Here is a 17,355-nt window from a genome sequence, read left to right as displayed (position 1 = left end):
AGTAAAACAATCGTCAGCCCCTTCGATGCAGCGGTGACAAAATGAGCAGAAGTCAGTGTGACGAGGAGGCAAGGGCCAGCGGGGTGTCACCCTGGGTCAGACAGAGAAGAGCGGATGGGGTCTCTGGCACTGGGGAGAGGGAGGAGGAAGAGGAAGAGTGGAGGTGGGAGGAGGCTGCTGAGGCCCCTGCTGGGTGAAGGGACTGACCCAGCTGAGAATCTCTATGTCATTTGGTGGGGTGCTTCCAGCATCTCCATCAAGAAGGTGTCGATGGGCGTGTCTCCTATTAGCTTGAAGAAGAACAGGTGCTCCAGGCATTTCAGGCCAATGGATCGGAGGGCGGGGAGGCGAAGCAAGAGTTTCGCAAACCTGCAGGGGGGAGCAAGAGTGAAGAAGAGAACATGGTTAGACCCCTCACACTCAGCTGGTGTTGTCTATCGGATTCAGAGGCGCAGTGCAGCATGGAAGGGAGAGCTCGCATGGCTCCTGTGAACATTCCTGGTAGAGATGGGTCTAGTCCAAGCACAGGTCACCCTTTAGGTTGGACCTCTCTCTAGTTACTGGAAGTCACATGGCTAAATCCCCCATGGACTCAGGACACCGAGAAGTTACCAACTGACTCTCTCCCCTGCGGGACATCCAATCAAGGTAAACAATGACAACAGTCTGCGGTTACCAGAAGTGAAATAGGGTAGAGGGAATCTCTCCCTCTGGGGTGTTGGGTTTGCATTTGGCAGCACTCTGTGTTCAGCCATTTAAGTCATTTTCCTGTTGTCGTTTGTGTGAGTCTTACACAATAGTAGGGGAGAGAAGAAACATATTGCGGCAGGGCAGCAGTCAGTGGAGACAACACATCAGCATCTGGCCCTCTTTTCTTTCCCCTTTAGATATAGGAAAATGTGACTGTAAAAGCACAGAAACCAGCCAGGGGGGCTGGGGTGACTTTTTACTCATTTCATGAAACTGACCAGAATTCAGCCTGACTGCATCCCCTTAATGAAGTAATACGGCAACTCACCATAGCCAGCAGTGCCACAAGTCACTCTTCACACATATCCCCAGATAGGTACCCTGCTTCAACTGCTCTCTGCCTTCGGGACCCGCTGGCAAAGCGGAACTGTGGGCTGAGGGGCACTATACCCGGGGTGAATCAAATGGAAGATGGTAGCATCTTCTCAAGCAAGGGGTTGAAGTTGGAGCTCAGACTTGCCCCCCCAGGCAAAGACTCCACTGTGCTAGGGCAGGTGTTAAAACACAGCCCCTCCTCCTCTCGCTGGGGTGGGTAAGCAGCTCCCACTTCTCTTTGGCTGGTGTTTTGGAAACTGCCCATCTACTTTATCCACCGGCTAAAAGGAGCTCTCTCCCTCAGCTTAGCCTCGCAGAGGTGCTTTTCCTGTTGTGCCCACGATGCTTTAAAAAAATTGCTGACAAGCAACGAGTGCTGCATTCACATACGAGGGCTTTGATGCTTCATGGGAAAGACTTTCAAACCACAGGACAAACAGGGTTTGGCACTGAGGGACACTCAAAACCAGAGCAGGATCATGGGTTTAAGAGCTGGCTCTGTGGCCTCAAAAGCTCCCCAGCAGTGGGGGACAGACAGGCCCTGGTGATTTTCAGCAAAACTCTGGATGTGAGAGGACCTCCCCCACCCCCCACCGTTGCCCACAAGGCTGGCCAGCAGCTCTGGGGAAGGCTGTGCTCTGCCTGCCCTGAATCGAGAGTCCAGTGGAGAGGAGCCAGCTGGTGGGGAATACACTCCAGGCACCAGTGATCCAGAGTGAAGAGAGGAGGCCAGGAGCTCTCTTTAGCTGCAATATGGCTTCTCAATGTGATGTGGATTTTGACCCCAGGGCAAACAATGGGACTCACCTGCAATTCCTGTTCCTTTGGGTTAATAGGCTCAGGCCCAATGAGCTAGGAATTGCATAGGGCGCAGATGCAGAACTGTCTCTCCAGAGACCCTTCTCCACCCCCACCGCCACAGCGGCTCCATGAGATCTCTGCTCAGCTCATTTGGCTCCCCCTCCCCCCACCCCGCTACACACCGTTGCGCTTTGGATGAATGTTTTTAAAAAATTCCTATTAATAATAGAGAATGTCTTTATTTATTTATTTGTATTGTCCCCATGCAAGCAGGGCTTCAAAATAAGCAACGCAGTTTCAAGGCTGGAGCTGGGCCAGGGAAAGGAGTGTGTGTGTGTTGGGGGGGAGGACAAGGACTGTGTGCTCGTGTGTGTGTGTGTGTGTGTGTATATATTTGCTGAGCTGGAAAGAGCAGTGGGACAAGGGCCAGAAAAAACAAATCAGACCTGCCATCCCATCCAGGAAATTTCACTCTAAACCAAACCAGATGATGGTTGCAGCCTTCGGATACATTTAACCATGAGATAACCAGCCCACCGCGCAATGCACCAGAGCTGGGGCTGGGCCAGGAGAGAAGGGAGCTGATTGTGTGAGGCTGCTTCGTGTCACGTACACACCAAGCCTTCCCTGCTAGAGCAGCACAAGGAGGCTGGGGCTCAGTTATGTTTGGCCTTGGAACGTTTCCCTTAGCCTGGCTGTTGTGAAGGAGTTGCTTATTTGGTGCACGAGCATTTACACTATTCTTGTGAGCCCAGTTCCTAGAGTACAATATTTATTCATAGTCTTGCAGGAAGGGCATCTGAAACTCACCAGTGGACTGTCTAGTCGCTGGTAGTGCCTACTGTGAGATGATCCAGTAAATCGCCCACAAAGAATTCAACTGTCCATTGTTCTACCAGGGGAGGAATTTCTTCCTGACCCCAGATGGGAATCACATTGTGTCATTTTTTTAAAAAAAAGTTTATTTTTTTATTTTTAGGGTTGGAAGAGACCTCAGGAGGTCATCTAGTCCAACCCCCCGCTCAAAGCAGGACCAACACCAACTAAATCATCCCAGCCAGGGCTTTATCAAGCTGGGCCTTAAAAACCTCAAAGGATGGAGATTCCACCACCTCCCTAGGTAGCCCATTCCAGTGTTTCACCACCCTTCTACTGAAATAGTGTTTCCAAATATCCAACCTGGACCTCCCACACAGCAATTTGAGACCATTGCTCCTTGTTCTGTCATCTGCCACCATTGAGAACAGCCAAGCTCCATCCTCTTTGGAACCCCCCTTCAGGTAGTTGAAGGCTGCTATCAAATCCTCCGTCACTCTTCTCTTCTGCAGACTAAATAAACCCAGTTCCCTCAGCCTCTCCACATAAGTCATGTGCCCCAGCCCCCTCATCATTTCTGTTGCCCTCCGCTGGACTCTCTCCAATTTGTCCACAACCTTTCTGTAGTGGGGGGCCCAAAACTGGACGCAATACTCCAGGTGTGGCCTCACCAGTGCAGAATAGAGGGGAATAATCACTTCCCTCAATCTCCTGGCAATGCTCCTACTAACGCAGCCCAATATGCCGTTAGCCTTCTTGGCAACAAGGGCACGCTGCTGACTCATATCCAGCTTCTCGTCAACTGTAACCCCCAGGTCCTTTTCTGCAGAACTGCCACTTGGCCAGTCAGTCCCCAGCCTGTAGCAGTGCATGGGATTCTTCCGCCCTATTTAGGAATAGAACCCAGGACTCCCGTCCACTGGACTATGGTATCGGTCATCTGATACATTGAATATTTCCTTCCATTTCACGGTGATCACTAGCGTAGTCCTCAGAGCAGAGAGATCTCCAGTGGAGTCCTCACACCTTAGTCCAGCTGTGTCAAAGCCATTTAGATCTTCATGGGTTTTGGAACAGAGCTAAGTGAAATGGGGTGACCTTGCTTTACAGGGTTTTCTGAGAATATTTGCTTTGGTTTCGATCCAGGTAGGTTCACACCTCCCAAATCTCAGGTTCCAATGAATCCAGAAACTCAGAGCAAAACTTGGTCGCAACTCTGAATCCCACCCCGCTCCCATGAAGTCTGCCCAGATCTGAAGTGCAAACAAAGGAGTAGTGATGAGCACAGGCTGGAAAGTTCAATGTGGATTTTGCACACCTCTCCAAAGACAAGGATGTTTGCATCTGGGGGTTTGGGTCAGTCCATTGCTGAGGAAGAGGGCCTGATTTTCTAAGGCAGCTCCCATTGTGGCAATTATGGCCGACCACTTATTTCAAACCCAAATGGGAGTTGAGATCTTTTGAAAATTACTACAAAAGTTCAGTCAAAATTGGGTCCAGGTTTACTCGAAAGGTGAAATTTACATGAACTTGAGTTGGCTTCAGAGCTGGCAAGAGGATCCAAAACTTAGGTGAATTGCATGGGATTTTCTGGGCTTCAACCAACCTTTCCTGTCCTTTTCTTCAAGGTTGCCAACCCACCTCCCACCATCCTCCAAACCAAACAGGGCAGGCAATAATATTCACACTATTTTTTAGCCCATTCTAATAATCTTATAAAACACTGCTAGATTACACTCCCAGCAGCCATGGGTCTGAGCCTTGTTTGATCGCACACTGAAAGGGTGCCTCTTGTTTACCCAGCTGCAAAATGGGTAGGTGATCCATTAGGTTAGGGTAGTCAAAGGTGGTCAGACATAATGCTTGCCACTTTGCTCACTTGCGTACTACTGGCTATGGAAACTGATGTGTCTTAAACCGCATCAGCCTGATGAGCCATCCCTGGCTCAGGGCCGACTTTGACTTTTGATATTGAAGTCTAGAACATTGCAACCTCAAAGCAATTTTGGGTTGGCACAATGGCTCTCAATCGTTGCATAAATCAGTTACTGTTGTAAGAGGATCCATTTTTTTCTACTGTCCAGCAAAGGAAGCCCAGAAAGCCAGATGAGATGTGAATCCAAATTTCTACACTATTTTGCCATTTTTACTGATATACACATTCCTTAACTGACTTGTACCAGCAGGCAATTCACAATGCGTTCCTTCATTTTGTTCCTGACCATATCTTAGCTGGAAGTTGCCAACACCAAGCTGTGACTGGGAAAATGCGCCCACTCAATTCTGGAATGATCCAGGAAAGCATTGTGAATTTCACCTCCTGTACCCAGCTGGATTGGGGTTGGGGGAGAGAGAAAGGGGGAGCTTCAACTGAGGCTTTTGCTTCCCAGCAGTGATGCTCATGTGCCACTGAAAATTAATTCCGTGTGTGTCTTGTTTTTTGGTGGTTTATTCTTGGTGGTTTCCCCTGGGGTGCACTCATCCCATTGCTATGTGTTTCTAGTGGCTACAGTAGGGGATCAGAAGGAACACAATGGTTCTTTTCCCGGCACCGACTCACTGCGTGACCTTGTGCAAGTTGCATCACTTCTCTCTGCCTCCATTGGCCATTCAGTAAAACGGGGGTGGTGACACTTCTGCACTTCATAGTGGGGGGCTTGTGAGGCTCCATTGATCAAGCAGGGCAAAATTAACGGTTTAGCTTCAACCGTGTTGCCTCCACTTATACCAGCCGGGAAATGTAGCTCTCAGACTCCACTTACTCATCTATAAAAGGTTCACATTACCTACCTCTATGATTCTTGCAAATCTTAAGTCTTGTAAAGAGTCTGTGTTCCCCAGACAAAAGGCACTGCTTCCAGTAAGTGCATAGTGTTGTTATTACTTGGAATGGGGAGGGGACGACACTTCTTGTAACCCTTCCCCAGGAGCAGCTTTTGGATGGCACTGCAGACAGGTCTTGTCTAGTAGTAAAGAACAGGAGCTTGGTGCCAGCCCTGCCCATGGCAGGCATCCATGCTCAGACACTCACCTTCCAGGCTGGTCGGGGTATTTGTGTTTGCAGTATGCCTCTAGTGACGCGTACACCTTCTCACGCAAAGCCTCCACCTCAGCGGGGTTGGAGAGTCCTTTCGAGTCTGAAACACAGCAAGCACCCTTAGCTGAGACTAAGGCACATTTTGGAGCTCGTTGGACATTTCCAGGATGGAGACAATAGATGAGTGAGGAGTATCAACTGGTGGGCTGCGTACATCCAGAGCCGTCTCCTAATGGCCAGCTAAGGGGAATGGATGTCTCCGGTCACTGGTTTGATTCTGGCCTAATTTGGTGGTGACTGAACAGCACTTTAGGGGCACCTAATTGGAGAGGATTGTTTGGTGCCCGCTGTGAAATGAGTCGGGGCTGATGGGGGAGGGTGTTTATCTCAGTTTAGCTCCCAGCAGTCAGGTTGTTGGCTGGCTCAGCACAAAGGCCGAGAGCAGAATGGAAATGGAGACCAAATTGCTCTGCAACCCTAGAATGGAGGGCCCCCCCGTCCAGGCCAGGGTTGTGGTACAGCACTGACGAGCAGTGTGCTGCAGGGGACGGGGAGGGAGACCTGTTTTGATAGTGCTTTCATTCCCCAGCTTCTTTCACAAGCAACAGAACTCAAGTCAGGCAATGGTTGAGCGTCTCTCCCCATTTGGGAAATCAGCATCCCCTTCTGGCCCAGGAAACCAGCTAGCTGGATGAAGGGAGAGAGCCAGAGAACTAGACAGGGGATGGAAACAGGAACTGATGGCCTTCATGGGCCAACTGTGCCTGCTTTTACGCTGCGAGCGAGGAGTGGGGAGGGGAGTTAGGAGGCCATCTATTGTTTCTACCGCAGCCCAATTAATCCCCTGTAAGAAAGAGCTACAAAGAACAGCTCTGGAGCTAGTGTGCTAGTTACATCCTCAGGACGGATACAGCACTTGTGTCAACCCTGCCAGCTCTCTACAAGCCAGAGGGGGAGTTTGTTCTCCGCGTTGATTTAATCCATGGTCTCTTTGCTGAGACTGCCATTAAAGGGGCCGGCTGTACAGCTCCTGATGGATTTTGCACACTGGGAATTGGATTTTGATTGCCCTAACTCAAAAGCAATAAGGGTCAGCCACTCCAGAGCTGGCCTGGATGGGAAGCAACAGATTCTCCGCTCCATTCCTCAATCCCCGGAGCCACGGGACTCAACCCTCATGTGACAGGAACCCTGTAGTTAGGGGACAAGAGAGGAGCAGGGCCATTTTAAGCCTTGGCCTCCTGGCAGAGGCTGCCAACAAGGGGGACAGTTAGCACCAGCTATGCTGCTAGTGGTTTTTGCACCATGGACACAAGGGAACTGGTCTGAGACCACCGATCTCATTTCATACAGGCCACTGAACTGCCATCGGAGGGTGGCAACTTGTGGTGGCTACCGATCTGGATTGCAAGAGTAAATTAAAATATCTTGAAAGGGTTTTAAAAAAAACAAACAAACATGGCAGAGTTACACTCAAATATTTCCTACTCGGACAAATCCAGTTATGCTGACTAATCTCAGATTTGGCTTTATCCCCTTCGATTTATCTATTGTGCTGTGCTGCCGTATTCATCCCTAAAACCTGCGATCGGAATCGCAGCCCCTTTGTGCATCAGTTCAGTGGGTTCTGGGAGAGCTCAAGCGATTGTGCGTCTGACGATGGCTGCTGGACAGATAATCAGCTGTAGGATTTGCTTTGCCTAACTAAGGTTCTATCCTGCCCACTCTGAGCATCTCAAATCCAGCACTTTCGTTCACTCCAGCGATTACGAGCCCTCATCAAAAAGATTTAAGCTCCCCTCAAGCCACTGACTTGTGGTTTTTCCCAAATGCAAACCACAGCAGCAGGGCCAAAAGAAAGCCCTTTTTTTGGCAGCTCCCTATGGGACTTGGTAAGTATCTACATTCCCTAGCTGATCCCTTTGACAATCCCACACCTTCTGCACAGCAAGGCCTAAGTCACTTAGAAGCCTAAATCTCCTTTCAAATGCGACTTAGGTATTTAGGAGCCTAAATCCTATTGACTTTGAATGAGACTGAGGCTCCTAGCTCAGTGTTGCAATGCTGAGTGAACCAATGGCTAATTGCTTTTAAAAATCTGGGCCCTTGTCCACTTTTTTGGAAGGCTGAAAGGACTCCCAAGAGGATATCAATCCAATGATATCCTCGAGCAAATGTGTCATGGGAACCTCTCTAAGACTTTCTCTTTTGCCAGACATGGTCATTCCCAAATTACTGATGGTTAATGAGAAAATTACCACCAACGATCATCAAGGTCTGCTGGAACACGCAGCTAGTGGTGTGTTAGTTACATGGAGAAATGCCATCCTCAGAGTTGTTTTGTTAGGGATAAATCATCTTAATCTGATGAGCCCTGTGTGTGTGTGTGGTGCTGCTTCTCACAAAATCCAACAATTGTGGCCTAGTGAGAGGTTGTATAATACTCCCTATCCAGCTGCTATACGAGCATTTCACATGGATTCAGTTACTAAGTTTTCTAGAGAGTGTTGGGCGCTATATGGAATCAAGAATAATTAACACTGGCCACCATTTTAGTCTTGCCTTGGAAACATCCTTTTTTAGAAGGCAGCTACAAAGTAGTTCTCCAGTTTCAATCCACTTTTGAACCTGTTTGGAGATAACAGAACAGCTTTGACTTTCTGAAATCTCAGATCATTTTGCCTTTGTTGGGCTGCTGGCATAAAACGGTGCAGGACTCCCTGAAGATCAGTTCAGCACTGCCCATTAACACCATCTGAGAATCTGGCCTGTTGGACGCAACTAGGAAATCCCTTGTGACTAAATATGGTCCAAGCAATCTTCCGAAGAAGTGGTATCAGCTAGCTTTTGCGCTGTGCTAAGCTCAATTCCTAGCTACCCTGCGCCTACAAGAGAATCCTAATATCTGTAATGTTTCCTTCTCCCCAGGAGGAAATGCCCCTTAGTCTGACAACAAAATATTATATTCACTTTAGAATAGGTAGATTTAAGATGTGATTATGGCTATTTCTCTAGGCTTTACCTACACCAGCCCTAGATGGAAGGGGGGACTACACATAATACACTGATAGCGTAAACAGGCATATTTATAGCATCACATACTCCCATCCTTGGCACTCCCCCTTGGTTTTCTGTCTCTTCTCTTTCGCCTGGCTCTCATTGTGTTTGGTGCCTAGAGTGATTTGCAGTAGCATTTTACAGTCAATAAAAGAAAGAGCCAAAAGAACAGAGCCCCAGCCAAGCCAAAATTGGAAGATTAAGACAGAGCATCTGAATGTACCAGGGTTGAAGAGGACAATGGCTCGCAGGCAGCCCAGCTCCGTCTTGTCCATCTGCATGTCTCGCATTTTTGACACGAGTTCTGTCAGTACTCTGCAGGGGGACAAAAAATTCCATGGGATCAGCATGAAAAAAAAACAAACCCTGGCCCAGCCCCTCAACTGATGTAATCTGGAGTAGGTCTATTGAAGTCCATGGAACAGTGCCAATATGTGCCTGCTGAAGATTTGCCCCCCTGATCCCTTCTCTCATTCTCCTGTTGCACAAACATAATCCAAGCTGGGTGCCTACGGTTCCTGAGAGACATAGTGAGGACCATAAAGACTATCTTCAGAGCGAGTTTAGTAGCTCTGACACTGGAGAAAGGCTAAAAAGTAAAAAAGCCAGGTATCCAAAAGCAATTTCCTCCGCTGGTAATTTTTATTGTTCCCTTTCCTCTTATTGCAGGTGTGTTTGCTCAGCTTTTCCTGTGAGATCCTGCAGTGAAGTCAGGATCCCACTCCTATGACCTCACAGGAAATGAATATTGTCACCCAGCTCAGAAGAGGGACGGAAGGAGGCAAAGAGGATGAGACGGCCCTTGGTCGTAACCCAGCTATCTCTGAGAATTATCAAGGGCAGATGATGCAGTCACAATGTGAGTGGTATTCTGAGTAATAACTGGGTCAGACAGTAGGGAAGGCTCACGTTAAAAAGCTTTGCCAAAGCAGTGGATTAAATGTGCCTTAAGAGCAGGAGCGTGGCGCCAGCTGGGTATTTTTGGTGCTTTTATGTTGTTCAGAGTGAAAATCAAATATTTTGGTCCAATTAAAGATGAAAAGCACAATAAACAAGCATCCTCTTCATGGCATTAGAGCCAGCTGGCCCCCATGAAAGACGTATTAATTTGCTTTGGGTGAGCAGCTCACACATTATTCCTAGTTGGACGTTTCTGTGCGTTTAAAAGGAGAGACTTGAGGTTGCAGCCTGGACCGACGTGGATGGCAAGTTTCCATATGCATAGCACGGCCAATACATCTCAATCCTGGCCATCAGTCCCATCCCCTCAAACCAAACCCCCATGTCACAGCTCTGCCAACAAACCATAGCCCAGACCCGCGGCACTCACTGCTATTCCAGGCTCCCCCGCCCAGGGCTCTGCCAATGCACCTCAGCCTAGAACCCTTCCACAACACCTGGCATCAGCCCCCACCTATCAAAGATGGCGCCGACTCCTGCACTGTGAGCGCTGTTCCGATGCACATGGAGGCCAGTGGCCAGGAGAATCCCGTCTTTCACAGCTATGGAACGGTGGGAGAAGGAGGCGATTAGAAGCTCATTCCAGCCTGGAGAGAAGAAACAACGAAGGATGATTGTTAATACCAATGGCTCCCCTACGGCTTTCGGAATCAGTAACGCCACCTCCCAGGCACTAGCCTGCTCCAAGAATCGAGGAGGGGTCATTGCAGAACGGGTCTTGGCCCCACCCGGTTTTCTTTGGGAGCCACCCCTGTTGCAGGAATCCCAAGTTAGATGCCAAATAGTCTATGGAAAGATCCCTTTCCCGGTTGTCGGAGGGGAAACTATGGGAAGAAACAGTAAAAAGATTTTTAAACAAATCTATTAGGTAGACATTAGGTAACAGAGGCCATCTCCTCTACAAACAAAATGCTCGCATTAGAGCAAGTAATTCCCCTCCCCAAAGTTTCTCTGTACAGACAGCAATTGACCCGTGTATGTGTGTGTAACTACACATACCTAATGTAGCCTAATACCCATGACATGTGTCCAATAAGGAGCTACTACTAAAGTTGTTTCCAAGCAATAACATGCAAAGGAGCTAAGAGCCTGTGATTCAAATGCGTGCTTCTGAAAACTGTTGGGGATATTGTCTGTTTCGGTCCTCTGCTTAGACTGCAAAGCTCTTCAGGGCAGGTACCATCTCCTTGCTCTGGGTTTGTACAGTGCCTAGCACAATGGGGCCCAGGTCGATAACTGGGGCCACCAGACATTATTCCAACACAAATAAATAATGTTTTCCATGTTGTTTTATTTCTTTAAAGTGTAGGTGCTTGTCTTATTAGAAGTTGTCACTGGAAGTCAGGCATCTGTGAAGGTATATAGAATCATAGAATCATAGAATATCAGGGTTGGAAGGGACCTCAGGAGGTCATCTAGTCCAACCCCCTGCTCAAAGCAGGACCAATCCCCAATTAAATCATCCCAGCCAGGGCTTTGTCAAGCCTGACCTTAAAAACTTCTAAGGAAGGAGATTCTACCACCTCCCTAGGTAACGCATTCCAGTGTTTCACCACCCTCCTAGTGAAAAAGTTTTTCCTAATATCCAACTTAAACCTCCCCCACTGCAACTTGAGACCATTACTCCTTGTCCTGTCCTCTTCTACCACTGAGAATAGTCTAGAACCATCCTCTCTGGAACCACCTCTCAGGTAGTTGAAAGCAGCTATCAAATCCCCCCTCATTCTTCTCTTCTGCAGACTAAACAATCCCAGTTCCCTCAGCCTCTCTTCATAAGTTGTGTATATATATTATACCTTCTGTGCTTAGATACTAAGGGGATAGCTACAGCTGGTTAAAAAATATATGTGTGTGTGTGTGTGTGTGTGTTGGGGGGGGGGGGGATTTCATTAAAAAAATATCCCCGAATTTCCACATTCAAATTTTCATCAAAATATCAAAATTCCGGAATCTCTTGACATGCTCTACCGATGTGTGCCTTGGAAACATCCAGGATGGATAAGAAAAGATGGGTCCGCTAGGAGAACTGGGAGCCAGGACTCTGTGATGCAATTGCTTGGCTCTGCCATTGACTTGCTATGTGACCTTGGATAAGTCACTTCATCTTGTGTGCCTCGGTTTTCTCATCTGTAAAACCAGGCTAACAACCCTGACCTACCTCACAAAGAAGCGGGGAGGCTTACTTGATGTTTGTACATTGCTTTGAGAATCTCAGGTGAAAGGAGCTAGAGAAGTGCAAAGTATCTGATTCCTCATCTGACAGAGCCGCCTATTGGTGAAAGCTGGAGACTCAAATTCTAGTCCCACCACCAGTCACTGTAATTTACATGCTAATCAGTAGACAAGCCCGTTTCCAAAGAGAGGTGTGTACTGCCCTCTGTTGGCACCCGGATGAACTGCAGCAACATGTCAATAAGCTGGAAAAGCAAAACAGCCACAGAAGAAATTCTTCTCTATTAACCGCCCCCCTCCCCCATTCCATGGAAGGCATGTCGGGGAGACGTCCTGGAGAAAACAACTTCTGCTGGTGGTTGATACTTATATCAGCAATAAGCATTACGCCCAGGTATGCTGGTGAGTAGCTTGTTTAGGGATTGTCATATTTATATACTTTTGCAATCACGGGCTATGCACAAGGTATGTCATGAGAATGACATACATGGGATAAAGTCCACCATTTCTAAATGGCCATAGGATGCTTCCACCCCAATTAAGAGAAGATTCTATGACTAACTACAGGGAGGGATCTAGCAGCTACAGAAGAGTGTGCAACACTGCATACCTCAAGAGGGAACAAGGGCAAGCCATGGGGGCTGGAATAGGGAATAGGCATTAATCACGCTTTACAACTGCATGTGAACTGCATGAGAATCACTGGCATCATGCTGGAAGGTGTTGTGTGTGCTTCCTCCATGTAGTTATGTCACGTCACATCCGGATCCTCTGCAGTTCCGGACCCAGACTTTCCACACAGCTTTAATTAGTGAAATTCAGTGCTGGCTTGCAGCCCTTCTCCTATTCCTGTCCTCAGCAGGCCCTACATGGCAATGCCAATGCATCTCAGCCCCATCCAACCGCACCCTGCCAGTCCTTGCCATTTTCCCCTACAGCTCTGCAATGCTGCCAGGCCAGCTTCTAGCATCTCCCCTGCTATTCCAGTCCCGGGCCTCTCAAAGCCGGGAGTGCGCCCACCATGCATGAGCGGTTTTGTGTGTGTGATGGTTTTGTGAGGTCAGACGACATCTGCATTATTATTTCAAAGAAGGAGAAATTTCAGATAATCAGCATAGCCTTACTTATTTGTCTTTAGCACCTAGAGGATCCAACTCACATGAGGTATCCATTTATGGGGACTACTGTACACACACATATTAAAACACAGTCCCTGCCCCAAAGAGCTTACAATCTAAACAGACGAGACAAAGAATGGGGAAAAAATAAAGTAGTATTATCCCCATTTTGCAGATGAGAGATGCAACTGAGGCACACAGATTATGTAGTTTACCCAACATCACACAAGAAGTCTGTGGAAGAGCTGCGAATTAGGAACATGGGATTGGAAGGGACCTCCTGAGTCATCAAGTCCAGTGCCCTACTATTGCAGGCAATTGCTGGTTATCACCCTGTTCATAAACCTATCGAACTTGGGTGAGTTAGAGTTCTTTTCCTCCCTAATTCTTGTTTGTAGGCTACTCTAGAACCCCCACTCCTCTGATGGTTTGAAACCTTCTGATTTCCAGCTACATTTGATTCGTGGCTAGTTTATCCTCATTTGTTCTTGTGCCAACACTGTTGTTTATGTTACATAGCTCTTCTTCCACCATGTATTTATAGAGAGCAATCAGATCCTGGCTCAGCCTTCTTTATGCTAGGCTAAACAAGCCAAGCTCTTTCAGTCTCCTCTCGTGAGATGAGCTCTCCATTCCCCTGATCATGCTAGTGGGCCCTTCTCTGAACCTGTTCCTGTTTGAATTCAACTTTCTTGAACACGGGCAACCAGAATTTATGCCATATTCCAGATGAGGTCTGACCAGTGCCTTGTACAACGGCATTACTGCTTCCCCCTAGCTCTACTGGAAATCTCTCTCCAGATACATCCTAGGATCACATCTGAACCCAGATCTCCGGGATCCCAGTGGCTTTATCCCAAGACCATCCCTTCTCCTCAAGACTAGCATTCTTCTCACTGTAAGTAAACCCAAAACTGCCCATGCTGGTTTCACTTGTAACGCGAACCTAGGCACGTGACAGCGAAGAGGCCAGCGTGTTAACTAACTGCACCACCAAGAGTCTCAATAAGCCACTCGGTCCCATTAAAAAACCCTCGTGCCTCACTTACCAAACAGAGAACCTTTGGCCAGCCCACTGTCTAAACTGCAGAACCACCTCAGATTATCTTAATCATCTCAACTGTAATTCAGACTTGGAACGGAAAAAATAACATGAAAGCAGGTTTAAAAACTTGGGGTTTTTTTTCTTCCCCTTGAGAAAGTTCTAAGAGGGCGGATTTTAAATGATTAAAGATTACATGGCACGACTGATTGAGGACCCGTCTAGCTCCTGCTCCTCAGAAGATGCGAGTTCCATTTATTTTGCCACAGAGGATGCATGGATGAATCCGACCGACGCTCTTAGCTAAATTTTAATACTTAAATATTTCATAAGCAGCTGTTCTCAGCAGGCCGCTCTCTGCACTCAATAATAGATAAAGCCACTAGTTAAAAGACTTTAGGGAGGTTATCTGAGGCCCCACTTGATAGAGACACTTGGATTCTGATTCTCTGTCGGAGTTGTTCCTGGCACTGCTTTTCCAGGTCCTGGCACTTTGCCTTCCTCGGTAGCATCAGCCTCTTGGGCACATGGTTAGGAGACATGAAAACAACGCTAAAGGTCAGAGCAATGATGGAACCTACATTTCTAAGGTGCTCTGGAGTTGGAGTAGCCCTCGTAAAATTTGACTCACCCAAGCTGGTAAATTTTACAAGGCAGCCTTAGAGAATTAAGAGTTTGAACCGGGAAAGTCAATACAGATTGACAGCAAAAAAATGCGGGGGTAGGGTAAGAACATTCACAGAAAATGGACCTGACGCTGATCACACTTACAAGCCGTTAACTTTGAAGGTGTCACTCCAGATTTACACCAGTCTATAGCTGAAATGAGTGAGAATCATGCAACTGTTTGAACATAAGAACAGCCCTACTGGGTCAGACCAAAGGTCCATCTAGCCCAGTCTCCTGTCTTCCGACAGTGGCGAGTGCCAGGTGCCCCAGAGGGAATGAACAGAAAATCATCAATTGATCCATTCCCTGTCACTCATTCCCATGCTCATGCTTACAAGACAATACCAACAAAATTACAGGGACAACATCAAGTAATTTAGGCCTCAAATTTGGGTTTTGTTCATTTTATTTTATTTTTTACAAAACTGAGAACTGTTGTCATGATTTTTTTAAAATACATGGAATATTGATTTTTGTTTGGATTCAATCAATCATTCTCCCTCTATGGTTTTTACATACAGTTCTCACTTTGAAGATCCATTTCCATAAAGATTGTTTTTACAAATACTTTTCTACCAGGAGGCTTTAGAGATGCTTTTTTAAAATAAAGCTTTTTGCATTTTTCATAGAAGGCCCTGCAAGTGCTTTGCAAACACTGATTTACTGATCCTCAGAACACTCCTGGAAATTAGGGGAAGTATTATTACTGATGGGTCAGCTGGAGCACAAAGGAGGTTATACGACTTGCCCTAGGTCATAGCGAGTGGCAGACCTGGGAATAGAACCCAGGAGTCCTGACTCCCAGACCACTGCTGTAACCAACAGATGAAACCGATGACTTCCTGTGCCAATCCAATTAAATTCCAAGGAAATTAAAAGGTAAGAAAGACAGACAGGCCCTGCCTTACGTAATTTACAATGTAAGTAGGCAAGGCAAACAAAGGAAGTATTATTATCTCCATTTTACAGATGGGCAACCGAGGCATAGAGACTGATTTCAATGGGTGTTTGGCACCTAAATATCTTTGATGATCTGAGCCTAAGTGACTCGCCCAAGGTCACACAGGAAGTCTGCAACAGAGCCAGAAACTGAACCCAGATCTCCAGCGTCTTAGTCCGGTGCCTTAACCATTAACAGCACCCCATGCAGTGCTGTAACTCACCGGTGCACCAAACAGAGCCTTGATTTCTTACTTTCTAAACAGTAACACTTTTTCATTGTGAAGTACAGAGCTATGAGTTATGGCTTGGTTTCAGGGTAATTTCTTCCTTAATATCAACTTTGCCATTTGCTGCAGGTGCTTTTAATAAGATAATGTATCCATCCACTTTGAATATGCAGGCACAATATTCTGTGATGACAGGCCAAACCCTTTTAAAATCAGCTGTATTTACCTTATCTGACAATCAGAGCTATGCAAACAGTTTCATGTCCAAACCCGCACCTGTCAAGTTTTAGTTCTGGATTCTCACTCCTTCTGTTATCTGTGCATACCTTCCAGCATTTGGTCTGAAATCTGCACAGGGGGAAGACGGCATTTTTAACCACTCACTGCTTTTAGCCCGCCCGCACTAGTTCCTCTGCAGGGAGAGGCAATTCAGAATGAGCCTGGAGAATTGTATTTTTATCTTTGTGGGTGGCAAAGGATGGGTGGTTTCCATTCCCCTCCCTCCCCATTTCTGTTTTTAATTTTGATCACACATTTTATTTTTGTGAAATCTGGCAGTTCTCTTTCAAGTCTCTGTGAGCGGGGAAGATATTACATGGTTCCTTCAGATTTCAACAACCCATCCAACTTCTGATACGCTTGCCTCTCAAAAGATGAAATGGGGTGATTCTCGGGCTGACTGGCAGCAGGCTCTGCACTGTGGAGCAGGCTCAGTGACGTGTTTCTTAGGGCTTTTAAAATCCTTCTTGGCAACTAAATTATCAGTGACTAAAAGGCAGACGTGACTAGTAGCCTTCAGGTCCTGGTGTACTAACTATAAATATAACATTTGTCCTCGGCAGAGCATCCCACCTACACCGACCAGCCCTGTTGAGATCTTCCTCACTAAGATATCCCTCTTACCTGCTCTGAGTAAGATGACCTGGTCATCCAACGGCAGTTCTGAAAAATGGGGAATTCTCTTTGCCCATTCCACCAAGGTGAAGAGCTGTTTATCTGCCGCTTGGCATATGTTGGTTACCGGGTCATTGGGCTGCAAAGAAAAGAAGACTTAAAATGAGGCACAACAATGTAGCGCAGGACAAAGAGGGGGAACCAGACAAGCAACTGGGATGGATCCTCTCGGTCTGAGGGACCCAAGGAGAAAGATCAGCTCCCTCACATGATTACTACACTGCGTTTGCCTTTAAAGGAGGAAATTTCAGGCAATGCACAATTTTGGCCAGTTGAAAAATGGAAGGTGACCATGCACACATATGAAATGTCAGGATTTCTGACACCGAGGGTTAATGGACTAGTCTCTGGCCACTACTGATGTAGATTCCATCTGTGCGACTGATGTCCCATTGCACAGAGACCTGGAAGTTAGGAGGAGGAGTAGCTAACCTGGCAAGATCTTATCTATAAAAATATTGCCAGAGCCTCTAAAGACCAGCCAAATGGGCTCTT

The 17,355-nt window shown here is 47.1% G+C and overlaps 1 protein-coding gene across 1 annotated transcript in view; it reads right to left on the bottom strand.

Annotated features, from left to right (window-relative positions):
* Positions 1-221: 221 nt before the first annotated feature.
* The window catches only part of RXRA (retinoid X receptor alpha), a 69,667-nt gene continuing 52,533 nt past the window's right edge, over positions 222-17,355 (bottom strand). The window contains exons 5-9 of the mRNA XM_077835868.1: positions 16,810-16,939; positions 10,191-10,323; positions 9,000-9,091; positions 5,714-5,819; positions 222-369 (exon numbers count right to left, since the gene is read on the bottom strand). Coding sequence (XP_077691994.1) covers positions 222-369; positions 5,714-5,819; positions 9,000-9,091; positions 10,191-10,323; positions 16,810-16,939 — 609 coding nt within the window. The remainder of the gene's footprint in view (positions 370-5,713; positions 5,820-8,999; positions 9,092-10,190; positions 10,324-16,809; positions 16,940-17,355) is intronic.

The sequence above is a fragment of the Eretmochelys imbricata genome, chromosome 16 (assembly GCF_965152235.1).
Source record: "Eretmochelys imbricata isolate rEreImb1 chromosome 16, rEreImb1.hap1, whole genome shotgun sequence".
NCBI lineage: Eukaryota > Metazoa > Chordata > Testudines > Cheloniidae > Eretmochelys > Eretmochelys imbricata.
This window is presented reverse-complemented; position numbering and strand designations above follow the sequence as displayed.